Source organism: Leptidea sinapis, chromosome Z, assembly GCF_905404315.1.
Source record: "Leptidea sinapis chromosome Z, ilLepSina1.1, whole genome shotgun sequence".
Classification (NCBI taxonomy): domain Eukaryota; kingdom Metazoa; phylum Arthropoda; class Insecta; order Lepidoptera; family Pieridae; genus Leptidea; species Leptidea sinapis.
Window position 1 is genome coordinate 9,830,239 of NC_066312.1, and position 24,745 is coordinate 9,854,983.

The 24,745-nt window shown below is 35.8% G+C and overlaps 1 protein-coding gene across 3 annotated transcripts; it reads left to right on the forward strand.

Moving 5' to 3' along the window:
• The first annotated feature begins 674 nt into the window (after nt 1-674).
• Nucleotides 675-24,007, forward strand: LOC126978330 (uncharacterized). Of its 3 annotated transcripts, none has more exons than XM_050827065.1 (7): nt 675-839; nt 4,953-11,698; nt 14,039-20,642; nt 21,231-21,556; nt 22,277-22,534; nt 22,630-22,911; nt 23,150-24,007. In XM_050827065.1, exons 2-7 carry the CDS (start codon nt 4,963-4,965, stop codon nt 23,827-23,829), a joined length of 14,886 nt encoding a protein of 4,961 aa, XP_050683022.1. In that variant the 5' UTR covers nt 675-839; nt 4,953-4,962; the 3' UTR covers nt 23,830-24,007. The 3 variants fall into 3 exon arrangements, with proteins under 3 accessions (XP_050683022.1, XP_050683021.1, XP_050683020.1); XM_050827064.1 differs by having other exon boundaries at nt 4,953-10,776; nt 11,947-20,642; XM_050827063.1 differs by having other exon boundaries at nt 4,953-20,642.
• Nucleotides 24,008-24,745: the final 738 nt, after the last annotated feature.

Here is a 24,745-nt window from a genome sequence, read left to right on the forward strand (position 1 = left end):
ACACATTCAGGTTGTTATTCTAAGTACAAATTTTACTAAATTAAGTGCATATGTTGTTGTGTAATGTACTGAGCTATATAAGTGACTATAGGTTTTTTTATATATCCCACAGGAACTGGTTAGTTTTCCGGGATGATAAGTATCTAAGATGTTGAACTGCGATATATTTATGGTATTCTGCTATGATGCAACAGATATTAATAACACTTTTTGTGCTGCAGAAGAAGAATTAAATACAAATAAACTAGATATATTCTTGTATGTTAATATCAATATATGATTCCATAGTATAATTTATTAAAACATAACAAATTTTATAATTATATTACAATACTATCTATGATTACATTATATTAAAACTATCATTACGGGGAAGTATACCAAGAATACTGGCTAATCCGTTGAAATATCCGATCCGAAATAGCTGCCAGCGCTTGGGTTTCCTCTAGCTCTATTGAGGCGCGTAGATAGTATTTTGTATATTCTCCGCGCATCTGGGCCCAACGGGCCAAGTGCCCATACGCCAAACCTACATATTAGCGACGTTTGCTGTCTTCATGTCAGATTTGTATTGCAATCTCTGCCCATATTGCTAACTACCTGATCCTGGCTGCTAATTCTTTTTTTATTATCAGACTTCTTTCATAAGCTGATTTGACATACATAATAATAAATCAATGCGTGTGTAAATTTTTGTAACTATATATTAATTGAAATAAAATAATTTTATAAAATGTAAAACAATAACTCATATAGATGAGGTTGCAGTGAATTAAATACTTCTTCACAAATGGAAAAAGCATTATAAATAATATGCGTTAAGAGATATTTATTGTTGAGTAAGTAGTTTTCAAATTTAATTACTTTGAATATAATATTCAATGTATTTAGTGCGTTTTCAATGCGGAATTTATAAGTTATAATAGTCTAGAACAGAGTACTTAGTATTTGCTTGACCTATTAGGTAGGAGAATTGTGTTTTTACGAAACCAGCCATAATAAAAGAAAGCAAACTAAATCTACTCTAAATTCAGAAGTAGAAAATTGTGATTGATTGTTTAAATCAAGAGATTATTATATACTAGCTCACCCGGCAAACGTTGTTTTGCCACATAAATTATATTTAGAGTTAGACCGTTTCTTGAACATTGCAACATTACTTTATTTTTCTAATTCAAACGTAGGCTTAGTTGCTCCTTATCACATCAGCTCCCTGCCAAAATCAGTCGGCTAATCTCTGAAAAGGCTGGACCTTTTCAGAGATTAGCCGGAACAAACAGACAGACGGACAAACAGAAGAACAAAATTTTATTTTGATGTATGTACCGTATATATATTCATATACATGTTAAAAAAATGGTTGTTTCTATATTACAAACAGACACTCCAATTTTATTTATATGTATAGATTAAATATACATTTAATACCAAATAATTTCTTATTACTCTTGAGAATAGCCCTTATTTATTTGAAAAAATATCCTATGGTGAAGGTATGATACCATGATATTAGCAGTATTCCTATGATGCAGCAGATATTAATAGCTCTTTGTGTGCGACAGAAGGCAGTAAGATCTTCTTATACCTAAGGGCCGAAAAATAATAGTAAAAGAAAAAAAATATTAAACTAGACTATTGCCTCATAATATATTCTTGATAATAACACATTTTATATGTAAGTATACATAATATGAACTTGTCACGCTTGTTATGAGTAGCGGCACGTGAGTCTAGCGCTGAACGAAATGTGGAGGGGATATCTGCATATGGGTAGGTACTGTCGCGCACGATTTAGAAATATTACTTTAATTAACTAATAGTAAAATAATATTCATGACAATTTAAATGTAATGACAAATAGTTAGTCTAGCAAAATCTTTGAAAAATATTTAATTTTAAAGTATTAAGTAGGTACTTCTGTACAAAGCTAATTACGTGCCAGAGTCGTCAAAAAAAATCTCAACAATAGAACGTGTGTGTGTGTGTGTGTGATCGTACAATAAACAAATAAAAATAACAGCAAATAACAATACAATTTAGAACGTGACTGTACACTGGAAGTGTCCGGGGAGCCGAAACGGTAAGGGGGCGACTGGCGAGCCAATCGGCACTACGCAAGCTCGCCCTTCATCCCTCTAGCCCCTTACTTTTGACTTCTGCGCAATTACGGTCAGCGCTCTCTCTACTTAGGTACGTGCCCCCACTTATATTAGGCTAAGTCGAGTTCGTAAGTATTTCCTTAGGCCCATATTATATTCTATTAAAAATGATTCAAGAAAATGCACTGTATTGTTGAGAAATGATGAGTGAATGATTTGTGAACACTTAAAAACACTGACGATATCACATCATCGTAACTGAGTGATCACTGACCGTTTTATCTAATAGATCTCTATACATACTAAAGTATACAATTTAAAAGAGATATAGCTCCAGTTTCTTGCACCCGTTCTTAAGGCCTGGGGATTTCTCTTCCGTCGTGGTGGTAGATTATCTAGATTATACTGTTAATCAAGCATTTCATATAAAAAGTTTTATTCCATTTCAGCTGAAAGACGTCCACTGCTGGACAAAGATCGCCATGACGACCGGCCCTGCGCTGCCCTCATCCAACATACTCCCGCGATCTTGACCAGATCATCCGTCCATTTTATGGGGGGGCCTACCAACACTACGTCTTCCGGTATGAGGTCGACATTTGAGGACTTTACTGCCCCAACGGCCATCTGTCCATCGAGCTATGTGCCCTGCCCACTGCTACTTTAGTTGCGCAACCATTTGGGCAATGTCAGTGACTTTGGTTCTCCTACGAATCTCCTCATTTTTGATTCGATCTCGAATTATATATATAATGTTTTTACGTCTATACCTATTTAAACTTGCATCAGTAAAATATAAAAATAAATATTTTAGATCAAGTACATCTTGATATTTTCATAAATAAAGTAATGAATAAAAGTAAAATTAAATCAATATGGCTGCTACGATATAGCTTTGATCTTAGTTATAACCTGTCGAGCAGAATACAATTTTATTAAAGTATCGCAGGGTTCAAATTAATGTCGAAGACTGTTTTGTGACAAAAATTATGAATTATATATTCATATATTAGTACCCATAAAAAAATTATTTAAACATTACGAATTATATTCGTTCTTCTGTTTTACAGGCGGTGTTGAGCAATATTCTTATACTTTAATTTTTGCCCTACGAAATGTGAGAGATTCTAATTTTCTAAGATTTATTGGATTTACATCAAAAACTCCAATGAAGTTTGATAATCAAATTCAAATTAAAACATTTTTATACAAAGTTGGATTTGAAATCACTTATTAAACCCATTCTACCGCCCATTCAAAATCATGTGCCTCAGACCTGAGAAGAATGGGCGCAAGAAATACAGCGGGCTTTGTTTTATAAAAATATGGGTTGGAATGTAATATTGTACAGTAAAGTTATTATTAATTATAATTAAATAGTCTAGCAAATTCCTTATTTTGCTTATGAACATATAGTACATTATCAAGAATATATTCAGATTCGACAGTCAAAATGTTTATTTCTTTAAAATTTTTCTCATGATTACTCTTTTGGACCTAAGTTATAAATAGTGCGTAGCTCTCTTCTACAGCATAAAGATGGAGTTAATATCGCCTGCACTGCCCCATACTACGAAAATAAATAAATTAATGTAGTAGTGCCGTATCTATGTTAGTTAACTGTCTAATTTTTAAACCGCATATGCTGCAGAACTAAGCCTATTTGCCAATCCTTCAAAATGCAATTTGGAATCATGAGTATTGCCAAGAAATATAGCAGATTCCACTGGTTTAACCACCTCTCCGTTTAATAAAATATTCGCGTCTACATTTTTAACATTTGGCGCAGTAAATTTTAATATATTTACATAAATTCATATATTATATAGTTTTATGAGTATTTAACAATAGGTAATTGGCGCTAAACCAGTACAGAATGTCAGATAGAGCATTGTTTACTTCGTCGTATAAAATTTGGCTTCTTTTCACTTTGAATATGAGTGAAGTATCATCCGGAAACAATTCTACCTTGTGTTTTTTTCTACAAGATTAGGTAGATCATTTATGGAAATTAGGAAGAGGAACGGTCCAAGAACCCTACCCTTGTAGTACCCCCATACTGAGAGGACTCCCAGTAGATCTCCTGCCATTCACATTGACCCTCTGAGTTCTAGTATTTAAATATGAAATCAGAAGATCGAACGCAGATGCTATTACACCATAGTGACATAGCTTCCTGACCAGCGTTGATTGTTGAACACAATTGAAAGCCTTAGTAAATCACAGAAGTCCTCCCGGGCCTCAAAAATATTCTTAATGAGTTCAACACCTTCCACCATCAGTTCTACCATCCGTAGTCGAGCGTCCCCTGGTAAAACTATTGTTTTATATGAAGTTACTTATAAGTGTTAAAGTGAGTAAGCATTTGGATTACAATATTTTTAATTTAATTAAAGAAAGATAGTTTGGGTCGGAAGTGTGTCTCAATTTAAATATTGGTGTAATTTTACTACTTTTCAGAAGGTCAGGAGACACGCCATGTTCAATACAACTATTAAAAACCATTGCTAGATATGGTGCTATGACTTTAATTACGAAACTTATCATTTTTACAGATATGCCCCATATATCAGCAGATTATTTCATTTCTAGAAATCTGAAAGTTTTAATTATTTCTGCTGGGCTAATATAACGTCTCACAAGAGATCACAAAACAATCCGTTTTTCCTTGTGAGGAAAACAGAATAAATATAAGGCTTTAAATACCATCTTGTCGAGCTCATTCTTTTGACGTAAAGTATTTTCAAATCGGACAGCAGATTCCAAATACACAAAATTTCCAACGATCTACTTTAGTGTCTCCTTTCTGTATGAACATAGTTCTATTTTCCAGCTTATAATTCTATTTTTCAGAGAAGTTAAAATGGCAGATGACAAAGATATTAAGTATATAATGCATTACAAAGAAAAGAAACCGTTGAAAGCGGATTTTTTCAGAACTAATCTGAAACAAAAAATTAAAATATCGAGTATCGAAGGCGGATTAACAAGGTTTAGTGATATAAATGTAATAGTTAAAAAAAAGAAGGATGAACATAGAATAAAAGAAAAAAGCTTCCGCAAATACCTCAGATTCCGTATGTCGATAAGCAGACATCAGTCAAGAGATAATTTGAAGGTTAAAAAGAGTAGGTCAGATTTATTTTTAAGACAATATGAAAATATCAGTAATAATATGTATACAAACGCTTTGAAAAATTTAAATAAAAGCAATAATTATTTATTTGATACCAAATATTATGTAAACAATTTCGTGGCACATAGTCCATTCAAATCGCTTCGAAATTCGATCATATATAGATGTCAATATAAAACAAAAGAAGAAACTTGTTGTTGTTCTTGTAATTCTGACGCAATGTTTGAAGTTATGAAAAGTTTATATGACTGTTATAAAAAGAAAAATTGTGACAATTGCAACTGCATACTTTGTGGTCATTTGCCAAGAGAAGAAAGAAGACTTGGTGAGTTGCGCAAGTCTGGAGCTGAGTTGGCATCGGCTGGTATTGGAGTAAAACAAAAGAAGAAAAAACTTAAAAAGAAAAGCGTGCCTTCTATAGAGGATAAAACAAAGGCTGACAAAAGAAAAACAATAGTTAAAGAAGAGAAATTTCTGGAGAAACAAGCTGTAATTGATGTACCTCCTAGTGAAGGAAAGATATCCAAACTTACGCTACCGTCAGAAAAAATGATGAAAGCAAAGAAGGAGGGCCTTTTAACACCGTTAAAGGGTAAAAGCCCGGAACAAAAAGAGAAAATTTTACGAGGCTTAGCAATGAATGGTATACCTTTGCCAAAAGGAAAATCTCAATCTGAACGTCACATTATTGAGAAGGTTCGTCTAGAATTAGGTCTTCCACCAGAACCGAAAACGCAAGATGAAAAAATAAAGTATAAAAAAGGAGTAGCTGCCGGATTAATAGTACCGTTAGAGGGAAAATCTCAGAAAGAAAAGGAAGAACTACTAAAACAACAGGCTAATCTTGGCATGACATTACCAGAAGGACGCTCCGCATCTGAAAAGGCTATTATTAATAAAATTAAAGAAACTGTTGAAATTGATAAAACAAAATTATTCGCACCTTCCGAAGTAAAAAGCATACCCTCAGAAAAAATTTCAAAACTAAAAGCTGAAGGCCTCTTAACACCGTTAAAAGGTAAAAGTCCCAAACAAAAAGAAAAAATATTTAGAGGCTTAGCAATAAATGGAATTCCTCTACCGAAGGCTAAAACAGATTCAGAACGTCAAATTATTGAAAAAGTAAGACAAGACTTGGGCTTACCACCCGAACCAAAGACGTCAGAAGAAAAAAGGAACTACAAAAAAGCGGTTGCAGCTGGATTAGTAGTCCCTTTGGAAGGAAAAGCTAATTCCGAGAAAGAAAAGTTACTAAAAGAGCAAGCTAAAATTGGTATTCGGTTACCAGAGGGTCGAACTACATCTGAACAGGCTGTCATAGCAAAAGTCAAGAAAATTTCTAAGCCCCCATCAGAAATGTTAGCCTCAATGAAAAAGAAAGCTATACCATCAGAAACGATTAATAAGTTAAAAGCAGAAGGCTTATTAACACCACTAAAGGGTAAAAATCCAGAACAAAAGGAAAAAGTATTACGAGGTTGGGCAATTAATGGAATTCCTCTACCAAAAGCGAAAACAGATTCTGAACGCAAAATTATTGAAAAAGTTAGGCAAGACTTGGGCTTACCACCCGAACCAAAGACGTCAGAAGAAAAAAAGAACTACAAAAAAGCAGTTGCAGCTGGATTGGTAGTGCCTTTGGAAGGAAAGGCTAATTCTGAAAAAGAAAAGTTACTAAAAGAGCAAGCTAAACTTGGTATTCGGTTACCAGTGGGTCGAACAGCATCTGAAAAGGCTCTCATCACTAAATTAAGGGAAAGCACAAAGCATCCAATAGATATATCAGTCCCATCAGACCTCAGAGTCATACCTTCAACAAAAATAAAAAAAGCCAGAGCAGCAGGCCTGCTTACACCCCTAAATGGAAAAAGTACAAAACAAAAAGAAAAAATTTTAAGAGGCCTTGCATTGAATGGAATTCCACTTCCCAAGGCAAAAACGGATTCTGAAAGAAAACTCATCACTAAAATTCGTAAAGACTTAGGTTTACCTCCTGAACCAAGCACTGCAGCGGAAAAGAGTAAATACAAATTAGCTATAGCGACAGGTTTAATAACTCCATTAGAAGGAAAAACTTTAACGCAAAAACAAAAATTGTTACAAGATCAGGCAAAATTAGGTATCCCACTACCAGAAGGCCGAACTAAGTCAGAAAAAGCATTTATATCACAATTAAGAGATAGAATTAAGGAAAAGACAGAAATGAAAGAATTAGTAGGTAAAACAAATTCAGAAAAAGAAAGGAATTTAAAAACCTTAGCTAAACAAGGATTTCCTTTACCTTCGGGAAAAACTACTTCAGAAATCGAATTAATAGCAAAAGTTCGCGATGAAATTGGTTTACCACCTGCTCCCCTTACAACAACAGAAAAAGAAAAGTATGAAAAAGCCCATGCAGCTGGCCTTATTACCCCACTAGAAGGTAAATCTAAGTCAAAAATAGAGAAACTATTAAAAGAACAGGCGGCGCTTGGATTAACTTTACCTAAAGGTCGAAGTCCATCAGAGAGAGAGCTTATACAGAACATACATGAAACAACAAAAGAAAAACTGGATTCTATAAAAAAAACAAATGAAGAAATGGAAGTAGCTTTTAAAAGATTGGCCAATCAAGGAAATCTTCTACCTGATGGTAAAACAAAATCAGAGCAAAAAATATTAGATAAAGTAAGGTATGACTTAGGCCTTCCCCCAAAACCAAAAAGCAAAGAAGAAAAAAATAAATACAACAAAGCTCACGCTGCAGGAATAATTGTTCCACTAGAGGGTAAGTCTGAATCAGAAAAAAAAAATATTTTACAACAGCAAGCAGACTTTGGCTTAGAACTTCCCGAAGCAAGAACAGCTTCAGAAAGGGAACTAATAAAGAAAGTGATGAAGAAAACGAAAAAACGTTTACACTATTTACAAAAACTAGACACGAAAACTGCTAAAATTATGAGGGAAGGCAAAGGTCCGAGTGATAAATGTATATGTGATTTATTAACACCAGAAGCTGATAAAATTGTTAAAGATTTCAAAAAAGAGGAAGTAACTAAAATTCCAACAGAAAAACTCAAAATTGCAAAGGAAACCGGTCTTCTAACACCATTGAGGGGGAAAAGTCCGGAACAAAAAGAAAAAATTATAAAAGGAATGGCAATGCAAGGAATCCCATTTCCACAAGCAGAAACGACCTCTGAAAATGATTTGATAAACAAAGTTATTAGAGAAATTGGACTACCTCCTAAACCAAAATCATCAAAAATTAGAAAAAATTATGAGTTCGCTCAGCTAGCTGGAATAATAACACCACTTGAAGGAAAAACTAAAAGTGAAAGAAAAATCATTCTCACTAAACAGGCAGAATTAGGTATACCCTTGCCTGAGGGTAGAACACAGTCAGAAAAAGATCTTATTAATCGAATCAACACAACAGTGCCAAAAAGAATTACATCTGAAACGATACGTAAGGCCATATCAGCTGGTATTTTTACACCAATCACAGGAAAACCTGCAAAAGAAAAAGATAGGATATTAAGAACTTTAGCTGCTGAAGGCTTGCCATTACCAGTAGGTAAAACTGCATCAGAAAAAAAATTAATTCGAAAAATTGAATCAGAAATGGGTGTAACTGCACTATATATTCCACCAGAAAAGCAACGAAAAGCAAAAGCTGCAGGACTTCTCACACCATTAAAAGGCAAAACTAAAACTCAAAAAGAAGAAATTGTTAAAGGGTTAGCATTACTTGGCATACCCTTACCTAAAGCGCAGACATCATCAGAAAAAAAAATCATTGACAAAGTTAGGAAAGACGTTGGGCTACCGCCTGAACCTAAGAGCTCGTCTCTAAAAGAAAAATATAAATATGCTCAAGAAGCTGGATTTCTCACGCCTTTAGAGGGTAAAAGTGCTGCACAAAAAAAGAAAATTCTAACAAAGCAGGCACAACTAGGAATACCCTTACCGGAAGCTAGAACACAGTCAGAAAAAGATCTCATAAAGACAATACAAGCCACTGTGCCCAAAACTGTAACATCTGAAAAGTTACGAACGGTCAAAGCAGCAGGATTATTGACACCACTAACCGGTAAACCGCCAAAGGAACAGGAAAGAATATTAAGAAACTTAGCTGCTGAAGGTTTACCACTACCCGAAGGTAGAACAGCGTCTGAAAAACAAATTATTCAAAATATTAAAGATGAATCGGGAATAGCGGCTGTACCCATTCCATCAGAAAAACTGCGAAAAGCCAAGGCTGAAGGACTTCTTACTCCATTGAAAGGAAAAACTGATCCTCAACGAGAAAAAATAGTAAGAGGATTAGCAATGCTGGGCATGCCCATACCCAAGGCACAGACAGCATCGGAAAAAAATGTTATAGATAAGGTAAGAGTTGATCTCGGCCTGCCACCGGAACCGGAGACTGCATCTCTTAGAGATAAATATAAATATGCTCAGGATATTGGGATACTGACACCACTAGAAGGTAAAACTGCAGCTCAAAAGAAAAATATTTTAACCAAACAAGCAGAAATGGGTATACCCCTAGCTGAGGGTCGAACACAATCAGAAAAAGATCTTATTAATAAAATACGAGCAACGGTTCCCAAAAAAGTCACATCGGATAAATTTCGTAAGGCCATGGCCGCTGGACTTTTGACACCAATTACTGGAAAACCTTTGAAAGAAAAAGAAAGGATATTACGAAACTTGGCTACGGAAGGCATGCCATTACCTGAAGGCAAAACAGCTTCAGAGATTAAACTAATTCGCAAAATTGAATCGGAAATGGGTATAACAGCAGCACCCATTCCATCTTCAAAACTGCGGAAAGCGAAAGCTGCCGGACTCCTTACCCCGCTTAGAGGAAAATCAGACCCTCAAAAAGAGAAAATAGTAAGAGAATTGGCTATGATTGGTATTCCTTTACCCAAAGCACAGACAGCATCTGAAAAAAAAATTATTGACAAAGTTAGGAAAGACGTTGGGCTACCGCCTGAACCTAAGAGCTCGTCTCTAAAAGAAAAATATAAATATGCTCAAGAAGCTGGATTTCTCACGCCTTTAGAGGGTAAAAGTGCTGCACAAAAAAAGAAAATTCTTACAAAGCAGGCACAACTAGGAATACCCTTACCGGAAGCTAGAACACAGTCAGAAAAAGATCTCATAAAGACAATACAAGCCACTGTGCCCAAAACTGTAACATCTGAAAAGTTGCGAACGGTCAAAGCAGCAGGATTATTGACACCACTAACCGGTAAACCACCGAAGGAACAGGAAAGAATATTAAAAAACTTAGCTGCTGAAGGTTTACCACTACCCGAAGGTAGAACAGCGTCTGAAAAACAAATTATTCAAAATATTAAAGATGAATCGGGAATAGCGGCTGTACCCATTCCATCAGAAAAACTGCGAAAAGCCAAGGCTGAAGGACTTCTTACTCCATTGAAAGGAAAAACTGATCCTCAACGAGAAAAAATAGTAAGAGGATTAGCAATGCTGGGCATGCCCATACCCAAGGCACAGACAGCATCGGAAAAAAATATTATAGATAAGGTGAGAGTTGATCTCGGACTGCCACCGGAACCGGAGACTGCATCTCTTAGAGATAAATATAAATATGCTCAAGATATTGGGATACTGACACCACTAGAAGGTAAAACTGCAGCTCAAAAGAAAAATATTTTAACCAAACAAGCAGAAATGGGTATACCCCTAGCTGAGGGTCGAACACAATCAGAAAAAGATCTTATTAATAAAATACGAGCAACGGTTCCCAAAAAAGTCACATCGGATAAATTTCGTAAGGCCATGGCCGCTGGACTTTTGACACCAATTACTGGAAAACCTTTGAAAGAAAGAGAAAGGATATTACGAAACTTAGCTACTGAAGGCATGCCATTACCTGAAGGCAAAACAGCTTCAGAGACTAAACTAATTCGCAAAATTGAATCGGAAATGGGTATAACCGCAGCACCCATTCCATCTTCAAAACTGCGAAAAGCGAAAGCTGCCGGACTCCTTACCCCGCTAAAAGGAAAATCAGAACCTCAAAAAGAGAAAATAGTAAGAGAATTGGCTATGATTGGTATTCCTTTACCCAAAGCGCAGACAGCATCTGAAAAAAAAATTATTGACAAAGTTAGGAAAGACGTTGGGCTACCACCTGAACCTAAGAGCTCGTCTCTAAAAGAAAAATATAAATATGCTCAAGAAGCTGGATTTCTCACGCCTTTAGAGGGTAAAAGTGCTGCACAAAAAAAGAAAATTCTTGCAAAGCAGGCACAACTAGGTATACCCTTACCAGAAGCTAGATCACAGTCAGAAAAAGATCTCATAAAAACAATACAAGCCACTGTGCCTAAAACTGTAACATCTGAAAAGTTACGAACGGTCAAAGCAGCAGGATTATTGACACCACTAACCGGTAAACCACCAAAGGAACAGGAAAGAATATTAAGAAACTTAGCTGCTGAAGGTTTACCACTACCCGAAGGTAGAACAGCGTCTGAAAAACAAATTATTCAAAATATTAAAGATGAATCGGGAATAGCGGCTGTACCCATTCCATCAGAAAAACTGCGAAAAGCCAAGGCTGAAGGACTTCTTACCCCATTGAAAGGAAAAACTGATCCTCAACGAGAAAAAATAGTAAGAGGATTAGCAATGCTGGGCATGCCCATACCCAAGGCACAGACAGCATCGGAAAAAAATATTATAGATAAGGTGAGAGTTGATCTCGGGCTGCCACCGGAACCGGAGACTGCATCTCTTAGAGATAAATATAAATATGCTCAAGATATTGGGATACTGACACCACTAGAAGGTAAAACTGCAGCTCAAAAGAAAAATATTTTAACCAAACAAGCAGAAATGGGTATACCCCTAGCTGAGGGTCGAACACAATCAGAAAAAGATCTTATTAATAAAATACGAGCAACGGTTCCCAAAAAAGTCACATCGGATAAATTTCGTAAGGCCATGGCCGCTGGACTTTTGACACCAATTACTGGAAAACCTTTGAAAGAAAGAGAAAGGATATTACGAAACTTGGCTACTGAAGGCATGCCATTACCTAAAGGCAAAACAGCTTCAGAGACTAAACTAATTCGCAAAATTGAATCGGACATGGGTATAACCGCAGCACCCATTCCATCTTCAAAACTGCGGAAAGCGAAAGCTGCCGGACTCCTTACCCCGCTAAAAGGAAAATCAGAACCTCAAAAAGAGAAAATAGTAAGAGAATTGGCTATGATTGGTATTCCTTTACCCAAAGCACAGACAGCATCTGAAAAAAAAATTATTGACAAAGTTAGGAAAGACGTTGGGCTACCACCTGAACCTAAGAGCTCGTCTCTAAAAGAAAAATATAAATATGCTCAAGAAGCTGGATTTCTCACGCCTTTAGAGGGTAAAAGTGCTGCACAAAAAAAGAAAATTCTTACAAAGCAGGCACAACTAGGTATACCCTTACCAGAAGCTAGATCACAGTCAGAAAAAGATCTCATAAAAACAATACAAGCCACTGTGCCTAAAACTGTTACATCTGAAAAGTTACGAACGGTCAAAGCAGCAGGATTATTGACACCACTAACCGGTAAACCACCAAAGGAACAGGAAAGAATATTAAGAAACTTAGCTGCTGAAGGTTTACCACTACCCGAAGGTAGAACAGCGTCTGAAAAACAAATTATTCAAAATATTAAAGATGAATCGGGAATAGCGGCTGTACCCATTCCATCAGAAAAACTGCGAAAAGCCAAGGCTGAAGGACTTCTTACTCCATTGAAAGGAAAAACTGATCCTCAACGAGAAAAAATAGTAAGAGGATTAGCAATGCTGGGCATGCCCATACCCAAGGCACAGACAGCATCGGAAAAAAATATTATAGATAAGGTGAGAGTTGATCTCGGGCTGCCACCGGAACCGGAGACTGCATCTCTTAGAGATAAATATAAATATGCTCAAGATATTGGGATACTGACACCACTAGAAGGTAAAACTGCAGCTCAAAAGAAAAATATTTTAACCAAACAAGCAGAAATGGGTATACCCCTAGCTGAGGGTCGAACACAATCAGAAAAAGATCTTATTAATAAAATACGAGCAACGGTTCCCAAAAAAGTCACATCGGATAAATTTCGTAAGGCCATGGCCGCTGGACTTTTGACACCAATTACTGGAAAACCTTTGAAAGAAAAAGAAAGGATATTACGAAACTTGGCTACGGAAGGCATGCCATTACCTGAAGGCAAAACAGCTTCAGAGATTAAACTAATTCGCAAAATTGAATCGGAAATGGGTATAACAGCAGCACCCATTCCATCTTCAAAACTGCGGAAAGCGAAAGCTGCCGGACTCCTTACCCCGCTTAGAGGAAAATCAGACCCTCAAAAAGAGAAAATAGTAAGAGAATTGGCTATGATTGGTATTCCTTTACCCAAAGCACAGACAGCATCTGAAAAAAAAATTATTGACAAAGTTAGGAAAGACGTTGGGCTACCGCCTGAACCTAAGAGCTCGTCTCTAAAAGAAAAATATAAATATGCCCAAGAAGCTGGATTTCTCACGCCTTTAGAGGGTAAAAGTGCTGCACAAAAAAAGAAAATTCTTACAAAGCAGGCACAACTAGGAATACCCTTACCGGAAGCTAGAACACAGTCAGAAAAAGATCTCATAAAGACAATACAAGCCACTGTGCCCAAAACTGTAACATCTGAAAAGTTGCGAACGGTCAAAGCAGCAGGATTATTGACACCACTAACCGGTAAACCACCGAAGGAACAGGAAAGAATATTAAAAAACTTAGCTGCTGAAGGTTTACCACTACCCGAAGGTAGAACAGCGTCTGAAAAACAAATTATTCAAAATATTAAAGATGAATCGGGAATAGCGGCTGTACCCATTCCATCAGAAAAACTGCGAAAAGCCAAGGCTGAAGGACTTCTTACTCCATTGAAAGGAAAAACTGATCCTCAACGAGAAAAAATAGTAAGAGGATTAGCAATGCTGGGCATGCCCATACCCAAGGCACAGACAGCATCGGAAAAAAATATTATAGATAAGGTGAGAGTTGATCTCGGACTGCCACCGGAACCGGAGACTGCATCTCTTAGAGATAAATATAAATATGCTCAAGATATTGGGATACTGACACCACTAGAAGGTAAAACTGCAGCTCAAAAGAAAAATATTTTAACCAAACAAGCAGAAATGGGTATACCCCTAGCTGAGGGTCGAACACAATCAGAAAAAGATCTTATTAATAAAATACGAGCAACGGTTCCCAAAAAAGTCACATCGGATAAATTTCGTAAGGCCATGGCCGCTGGACTTTTGACACCAATTACTGGAAAACCTTTGAAAGAAAGAGAAAGGATATTACGAAACTTAGCTACTGAAGGCATGCCATTACCTGAAGGCAAAACAGCTTCAGAGACTAAACTAATTCGCAAAATTGAATCGGAAATGGGTATAACCGCAGCACCCATTCCATCTTCAAAACTGCGAAAAGCGAAAGCTGCCGGACTCCTTACCCCGCTAAAAGGAAAATCAGAACCTCAAAAAGAGAAAATAGTAAGAGAATTGGCTATGATTGGTATTCCTTTACCCAAAGCGCAGACAGCATCTGAAAAAAAAATTATTGACAAAGTTAGGAAAGACGTTGGGCTACCACCTGAACCTAAGAGCTCGTCTCTAAAAGAAAAATATAAATATGCTCAAGAAGCTGGATTTCTCACGCCTTTAGAGGGTAAAAGTGCTGCACAAAAAAAGAAAATTCTTACAAAGCAGGCACAACTAGGTATACCCTTACCAGAAGCTAGATCACAGTCAGAAAAAGATCTCATAAAAACAATACAAGCCACTGTGCCTAAAACTGTAACATCTGAAAAGTTGCGAACGGTCAAAGCAGCAGGATTATTGACACCACTAACCGGTAAACCACCAAAGGAACAGGAAAGAATATTAAAAAACTTAGCTGCTGAAGGTTTACCACTACCCGAAGGTAGAACAGCGTCTGAAAAACAAATTATTCAAAATATTAAAGATGAATCGGGAATAGCGGCTGTACCCATTCCATCAGAAAAACTGCGAAAAGCCAAGGCTGAAGGACTTCTTACTCCATTGAAAGGAAAAACTGATCCTCAACGAGAAAAAATAGTAAGAGGATTAGCAATGCTGGGCATGCCCATACCCAAGGCACAGACAGCATCGGAAAAAAATATTATAGATAAGGTGAGAGTTGATCTCGGGCTGCCACCGGAACCGGAGACTGCATCTCTTAGAGATAAATACAAATATGCTCAAGATATTGGGATACTGACACCACTAGAAGGTAAAACTGCAGCTCAAAAGAAAAATATTTTAACCAAACAAGCAGAAATGGGTATACCCCTAGCTGAGGGTCGAACACAATCAGAAAAAGATCTTATTAATAAAATACGAGCAACAGTTCCCAAAAAAGTCACATCGGATAAATTTCGTAAGGCCATGGCCGCTGGACTTTTGACACCAATTACTGGAAAACCTTTGCAAGAAAAAGAAAGGATATTACGAAACTTGGCTACTGAAGGCATGCCATTACCTGAAGGCAAAACAGCTTCAGAGATTAAACTAATTCGCAAAATTGAATCGGAAATGGGTACAACAGCAGCACCCATTCCATCTTCAAAACTGCGGAAAGCGAAAGCTGCCGGACTCCTTACCCCGCTTAGAGGAAAATCAGACCCTCAAAAAGAGAAAATAGTAAGAGATTTGGCTATGCTTGGTATTCCTTTACCCAAACCACAGACAGCATCTGAAAAAAATATCATTGACAAAGTTAGGAAAGACGTAGGTCTACCGCCTGAACCTAAGAGCTCATCTCTAAAAGAAAAACATAAATATGCTCAAGAAGCTGGATTTCTCACGCCTCTTGAGGGTAAAAGTGCTGCACAAAAGAAGAAAATTCTAACAAAGCAGGCACAACTAGGTATACCCTTACCGGAAGCTAGGACACAGACAGAAAAAGATCTCATAAAGACAATACAAGCCACTGTGCCCAAAGCTGTAACATCTGAAAAGCTGCGAACGGTCAAAGCAGCAGGATTATTGACACCTCTTACCGGTAAACCTCCAAAGGAACAGGAAAGAATTTTAAGAAACTTAGCTGCTGAAGGTTTACCATTACCTGAAGGTAAAACAGCATCTGAAAAGCAACTAATTCGCAAAATTGAGTCGGAAATAGGTATAACTGCGGCACCTATTCCATCAGAAAAACTTCGTAAAGCTAAAGCTGCTGGTATTCTCACTCCATTAAAAGGGAAAACCAATCCTGAAAAAGAAAAGATTGTAAGAGAATTAGCATTACATGGTATACCTTTACCTAGAGCACAAACACCATCAGAAAAAAAAATCATTGACAAGGTAAGGAAAGATGTTGGACTCCCACCGGAACCGGTTACTTCATCTCTTAGAGATAAGTATAGATATGCTCAAGAAACTGGTATACTTACACCTCTTGAAGGTAAAACAACATTACAAAAGAAAAAAATTCTTACTAAGCAGGCGCAATTGGGTATACCTTTACCAGAGGGTAGGACATTATCAGAAAAAGACCTTATAAAGAAAATACAAGCTACTGTGCCTAAGATAGTGACATCGGAAAAACTTCGAAATATCAAAGCTGCCGGATTACTTACACCTATTGGTGGTAAACCGACCAAAGAGAAGGAGAAGATATTAAGACACTTAGCACATGAAGGTTTACCATTACCAGATGGTAAAACATTATCTGAAAAACAAATAATTCATAAGATTAAATCTGAGTTGGGCTTAACCACTTCAATGATACCATCGGAAAAACTGCGAAAAGCTATGGCAGCAGGACTACTCACTCCATTGAAAGGGAAATCTGATCCTGAAAAAGAAAAAATATTAAGGGAGCTAGTGTTACACGGAATCCCATTACCTACAGCACAAACAGCATCAGAAAACAAAATGATAGATAAGGTAAGGAGAGATCTTGGGCTACCACCCGAACCTCAAACTTCATCTTTAAGAAGTAAATATAAATATGCTCAAGAAGCTGGTCTACTTACACCTCTTGAAGGTAAAACTGCTGATCAAAAGAAAAGTATTCTTACTAAACAAGCTCGTTTAGGTATACCTTTACCGGACGGAAGAACAAAGTCAGAACAAGATCTTATTAAGAAAATACAAGCAACAGTGCCAAAAAATGTGACCTCTGAAAAACTGCGAAAAGTCAAAGCAGCAGGATTATTGACACCACTTACTGGTAAAAGTCAAAAAGAGAAGGAAAGAATATTAAGAAACTTAGCTGCTGAAGGTATACCATTACCTGAAGGTAAATCAGCATCTGAAAAATTACTTATACAAAAAATTAAATCGGAAATAAGATCGATACCCATTCCATCAGAAAAACTGCGAAAAGCCAGAGCAGCAGGACTTCTAACTCCACTGGAAGGAAAAACTAGACTCCAACAGGAAAACATTATAAAAGAGTTAGCATTGCTAGGTATGCCTTTACCAAAAGCACAAAGTAATTCTGAAAAAAAAATTATAGACAAAGTAAGAAAGGACCTGGGTTTGCCTCCGGAACCAAAATCATCGTCAATTAGGGATAAATATATAAATGCTCAAGCAGCTGGTATAATTACACCGCTTCAGGGTAAAACTGCAACACAGAAGGAAAAAATACTAACAAAACTTGCTGAAATAGGAATTCCTTTACCAGAAGGTAGAACAAAATCAGAAAAAGAACTCATAAAAAAAATAGAAGCAACAAAACCAACAAAAATAATATCTGACAAATTGAGAAAGGCTAAAGCATCCGGTTTGCTTAAGCCTGTTAGTGGAAAACTGGATGAAAGTGATAGGTTATTAAGGACATTAGCAGCAGAGGGACTACCGTTACCTAAAGGCAAATCGACCTCTCAAAAAGAATTATCTATTCCATCAGATAAACTGATAAAAGCTAAAGCCGCAGGACTGCTTACTCCCTTAAAAGGGAAATCTGATGCTGAAAAAGAAAATATTGTCAGACAATTAGCTTTATTAGGCATCCCTCTGCCAAAAGCACAATCAGCTTCAGAAAAGAGAGTCATCGACAATGTCAGGAAAGATCTTGGTCTTCCACCAGAACCTACAACCTCATTGATAAAAGAAAAGTATCGCCAGGCACAAAAAGAAGGAATCATTACTACTTTAGAAGGTAAATCTAAAGCACAAAAAGAACAAATCCTTAAGAAACAAGCTGATATAGGAATACCGCTGCCAGAAGGACGAACACAGTCTGAAAAGGATTTAATTAATAAATTGAGAAGAGAGCAAGTAACGGCAAGTAAGTTACGAAAAGCAAGGGCGGCTGGTTTACTATCTCCTCTTGAAGGTAAACCATCCAAAGAAAAAGAGAAAATTCTTAGAAACCTAGCCAAATCTGGGTTACCACTACCGGAAGGTGGAACACCATCAGAAAAGCGATTGATTCAGAGGATTCGCAAAGAAATGGGTGTGCCTTTAAAAGGATACCCATCAGAAAAACTTCGGAAAGCATTAGCAGAAGGTCTTATAACTCCATTAGAAGGCAAAACAGCAGCACAAAAAGAAATGATTTTGAGAGGTCGAGTTGCTGCTGATTTACCATTACCTGAAACCATGACTCCATCTGAGAAGGAATTAGTTGAAAGAATAAGAGTTTCAAAAAAGCCTGAATCAAAAATAGTGACCTCTGAAAAAGAAAAAATGCTTACAAATTTGGCAATGCTAGGCAAGCCCCTTCCAGAGGCTAAAACAACTTCTGAAAGCAAACTTATTAATAAAATAAGACAAAATTTGGGTATACCTCCAGAACCAAAAACAAAACGTGAAAGACAGAATTATCGAAAAGCTTACGCTGAAGGCATTATACAACCACTCGAAGGGAAAACTCTAGCACAAAAGGCAAAAATTCTTGAAGCTGAAGCTGATATGGGACTAGAACTCCCAGAGGGGAGAAGTTCATCCGAAAAGTCGCTAATACAAAAGATCAAATCTAAAAGAGAAAAGGGTACCCCAAAGCTTCCTGAAAAACTAAAGAGATTAGACATTAAAAGTGCAAAATATATGAAAGAAGGGAAAGGTCCGAGCGACGAGTGTATTTGTGATCTTTTGACACCTGTAAAAGATAAATCTGAAAAATTATTACCAGAAAAGTTTGAATTGTTACAAGGAAAACCTGATGATGAAAAGGAAAAAATAATAAGAGAATTAGCATTACTTGGAAAACCTTTGCCTGAGCCACAATCTGCCTCAGAGAAAAAAATAATAGATAAGGTTTTAAAAGAAGTCGGCTTAATAGCACCTTTAGAAGGCAAAACGTCATTAGAAAAAGAAAAAATTCTTACGAAACAAGGTGAAATGGGTATACCTTCACTAGAGGCTCGAACACAATCAACAAAAGTACAAAAGACAAAAGATGCTGGAACTATGTCTCCTCTGGCGCCCCTGGAGGGTAAGACGCGTTCTGAAAAATCCTTGTTAAAAAAAGTGAAAGTGCAAGTTGGACTACCCCCTGAACCGTCATCTCAAAAAAGGGTAAAATCAAAATCAAAAAAGATAGGAATAACAAAATCGAAGAAAAGTGAAACTCAAATTGGAGTTGGTAAATCAAAGTTTGGCGTAGTTGAAGAGTTACAAGATATAACTAAAACTACAACGTGTGACCGCGCTTGTGGTTGTGATAGAAAAAAAATTAGATTTAAACATAGTTACGTTAAAATTAGAGTTACATCGCCAGATATATCTTCTCTCTGTCCTTGTCCCGATGAATGTGTGCCAGGTGTAAAAGGTGGAGTTTTCACCGATAACGAAGGTATTAAAGTGACAGTAGGCCAAGCTACAGTAACACCCTCTTTTCGTTCGACAGAGCTTGACAATGTTGATGATGAAATCAGTTTAAAAGTCAATTCAACATTTAATTTAGAAAATAACGCTTTAACGTCCAGTATGAATCATAATCGTATCAAAATAGTTGATTTAAAATGGAGTATGTCCTTTCCCTTACCTGGAAAATATTTATCTAATAATATTGATATAAGTAGTTCCTCCAGCAAACATAGTATAAGCTGCAATTACATCGAAAGTAAAGAAAGCGATACAAGAACAAATGATTTATTTTTCCCAATAAAATTGCCTCTAGAAGTCAATAATTCAAATACTATGTTTTATTTTGGGACAACAAATTCATCTATAAGTTTAAAAACAACGTCAAGCTTCAGATCAAGTGAAACATTCAGTGTAATATCTTTCTCAATAACTGATATCTCTTCCAATACGAGCTGTATGAGTGAAAAACTTTTAGAAGATCTATTAGATTATCTTACATGTAAAAAAAAGAATATCGAACATTTAGCTGACGAATGTTATGCCGATTCAACATACAGGTATGGTATAGGAATAGATTTAATTTAATATTTTTATGTTTACTGCATCAGCTATGTTTCTGATTTTCTTGTGTTCTCATGTTGATATGACAGTCTTTGGTGCAATAATCGCTTTCTCCACAAAAGCAAGTAATGCTCTGTAATAATTAGTGATTGAACCTTAGATAATTTATACGTCAAGATAGTCTCTTGCTGTTAGACAACCGATAAAAACAGGCCAGGAATATTAGAAACGTCGTAGACATACGATTTGTATGCCACTTGTGTAAGTGAGCGTGCATTGCTCAAAATAGAGGTTAGGTCTAAACTCAATATTTCTCAACGTTTTCACAGCTGTCATAGTCTATCTAGATTCTAGGCGTATAAAATGATCTATGGATTTAACTCAGTAATTCATTTCGTTCAAGTCACTTTCAATGTTTGTCTCATTTTATTAAAAAAAATCAAAGGAGTCATTTTGCTTAGTTTATTAGGTTAATAAGTTGGTATTTATACACTTTTGTATAACTCAGGTAAAAGATCTGCCATTTAATTATTAACAACAAAGAAAAGTGATGTTATTTTATTCCTATATTGATTTGTTTTCAGTGAACTTACAACGCAGGCTCTAGACGCACTATCCTCTGAGAGTATGAGAGGTAATAGATTTATAAGTACTTCCGCACTCAATTTACGAGATATATGTAGGAAAAATGGAATTCCTAGAAGAAGTAAAAGTCAAGAGATTTCAAAAATGTGGGGGAAAAATATGTCCAATTCAGACGTAACAGTTCCAACATCGTCATGCTATGTAGTTCTATCAACTTCATCTACCGATTACAGTTCTACATATTGCTTACCATGTAAACTCAGCTCTACGATATGCATACAGATTTCTGAAGATCAGTATACTTGGAAATACAATTATGAGATGGGTAAGTTGTTTCCTTTAAATCCATACCTTTGGAGGTTAAACTAAAGTTAAAAGAGCTCTAAACCACTGAGCTAACCGTTCGATTACCTCATCGTTATGAAATTCTGTTTGCTTTGTTCAACTCTCAGGTTGTGGCTTCATCTACAGGATCTACTTTAGATTTAGCAAACAGAATTTTATAACGAGGAGGTAATCGAACGGTTAGCTCAGTGGTTTAGAGCACCAGCACGGAACGCCGGAGGTCGTGGGTTCGAATCCCGCATCGTTCTTAAAATTTTGTTTTTCAAATTTTATTTGTGTAATTAATTAATCATAATTAATTAATCCTAGAAGTGAGGGTTATCACTTTAAAATCATAACAAATTGATTATATACTAAAACAATATAATCGGAGCGCAGTGTTATTTCATATTTCATGATGTTAAAAAATACACGCCTTAGCGTCCCTTTGCATCCCTTAGGAGGCGATATTTCATTCGGAATCTTCACTTAAATTGTTTAATAAAAGATATTTAGAGTTAACAATACTTAAAATATAGTTTAGTATTGTTAAGTCATGGTTTATCCAGGAGTTCGTATTCCTATATTGTTATGAAAGCTTATAAAATCTGAAAAGCTAATCGACGGATAACCTCCAAACACTCGAAATCGTATCTATCTTAATTAACAATTATACCTGATGCTTTCACTGAAAATAATATAATTCTTCTTCTCATTTTAGATTTTTGTAATACAAGTCGGCCTTCCCACTCTGACAGCGTTATATCTTCAAAAACAAAAAATTACAATATGAAAAAGATCATAGAATTAGAAAAAATAATTCACAAAAATCGTATTCAAGCAGAAAATATTGGCAATCAAATAAAGAACGCTATTAATGTAAACATGTACCAAAAATGTAACAAATATTATGAGATGGGTACAGACACAACTCAGGATAGACCCTGCTGTTGCAATACTAATAAACAAAAAAATCTAGGTAAAGATCTATGTATATATATATATAGATTTTACGTACGAAATAGCACACCTATAAGATTTATAGTTTAAACTATTCCATTGCGCTTTTTGCAGGTTTTAATCAACAACCTTTTAGAAATAATTTCAACGAGCCGAAATGGAAGTCGAATATTTCACCACAAAGAAGCTGTTCAGATTGCAACAATAAAAAAAATAAAATCTCACCACTAATAATTCCCTACTGTCTCAACGATGCAACACAAAATAAATCATGTCAATGTGACTTTGAAAAGATTAAAGATATGATAGAAAATGTGTGCAAGAAAATAGTATCAACTGGTTGCGGAAGTGGGCCTGTTAATTTTTCTGAGCGTGGATGTATCAAACCTATCATAAGTATGTAATTATTGTGTTAAAATTATATTTGATCGTGTAGTGTCTAGTGATAACATAGTCTGCAGCAACCGAGATTTCATTTAACTTTGGTCAAAGTTAACAATCATAAAAATTATTTCGCTAAAGTATGGTTGGTAAATTTATTCCCTTGTATTAATTAATAATTAGCAAAAATATATAAATTATTTCACTTAAGTAAACATTTGAAGTTCTGTTATTATATGCTTCTCGTTTCCAGAAAAAACTCAGTGGTCACCGCAAGTTTCCACAAGTAAGCAGTATCCTGCTAAAAAATATTACTGCACATGCAGTACATCCAGTATAACAGAGTCGGAAAAACTATTGAATTCATATGAACCAGTTAGAGAAATACCTAGGGCTGGAAAATGTCCCTGTGAAGAAAGTACATCCGTAAAACAAAATGAAGACAGTAAATATGACTTGAAAAGAAAAAGTAAAGGAAAAGACAAAAAGAAAAAGAAAAAAGTAACGTGTTTATGTCCTCCGGCAGAACCTGAAGATGATTTTGATCCAATAATATGGGTTGATGATAAGCGTATAAGAAAATTTAAGTCTGCAATGACCCAAAGTATTACTGGTTTTAAGTTTGATATAAATCGCAAAGTGCAAAACAATGAAATGAGTTTGGATGACGCAATGAAATTATTGGCAAATGACTACGGGAATTATAATAAATGGAACATAAATGACAAAATGTGCTCGTGTGCCAGTAGTATGGACAAACTTGAAAGAAAAAATAATTATAAAAAAAAAATAAACAATGTAACGTGTACGTGTCCACCAAGTCCGATTGCTGATGAACAGTTACCTCCTAAGGCACCATTTAGAGGTTTTAAACTTCACATGGGAGGCAAAGGTTCTTCCTCGAAAGGTTTAAGCGGTGTTTTATGTTTTTAAGTCCATGAATAAAGTTTTTAATTTTTGTTTGTATGTTATATTATAACTATAATGAGTAAACTAAACTTTATATCTTATATCTTTAAGACAGTTTTGTGCTATTTCCTATAACTGCGCAAGTTTAATCATACCGGTGCACCTTGTTTTATGTTAAATAAAATATGTTTATAAATTGTTATTCCATCTAAAATATTATTTCATAACATTTGACAAAGTCAAACTACGGTTGCGCACTATGAACTCAAGATAGAAATGCTGGTAAGGCAACGCCCGAAACTTCACGAGTATGCAAACCACCAAACCGTATCGGTAAAGAGGCTTGAGACCACCATGCACGTTCTGTAAACGCGCAATGTAAAACGATTTCTAAAATATTTTTAAGTGAACTATCAATCACATCAAGGAAATTTCCATAACGGGCTAGACCTTAAGGGGTATGTGAATTTACGAACAAATAAACAAGACCAAATAATAGCTAACACCATATGAGAAATTAATCTTAAATAATATGTCCAAAATGTTATAATGTTATTTTATTTTGTTGTAATTGAAACAGGAAATAATCGTGCTCCAAGAAGGTGAAGTGAATCCAAAACTTAAATTTTGGGGCCAGAACATTAAACGGTCTGAAATTTGGAAATTTTGGCTAACAAAAATTGATTTCCATGTGGCACAACAATTTCTGAAAGATGACTTTTAGTTGTTCGACATAAGGGTTATCATTATAGCCACCACGCATATTGTTGTTAGTATATACAGACCCCCCAGATGCAGTATATGAATTATTTGAAAGTGTATTGGAGGAGGTTTTATTAAAATTATCTGAGTCTAAGAAGTATATCATGATATGTGGTGATTTTAATATTAATTTATTAGAAAAATCCACGACCAGTATTTGATTCAGATCTTTATTCAA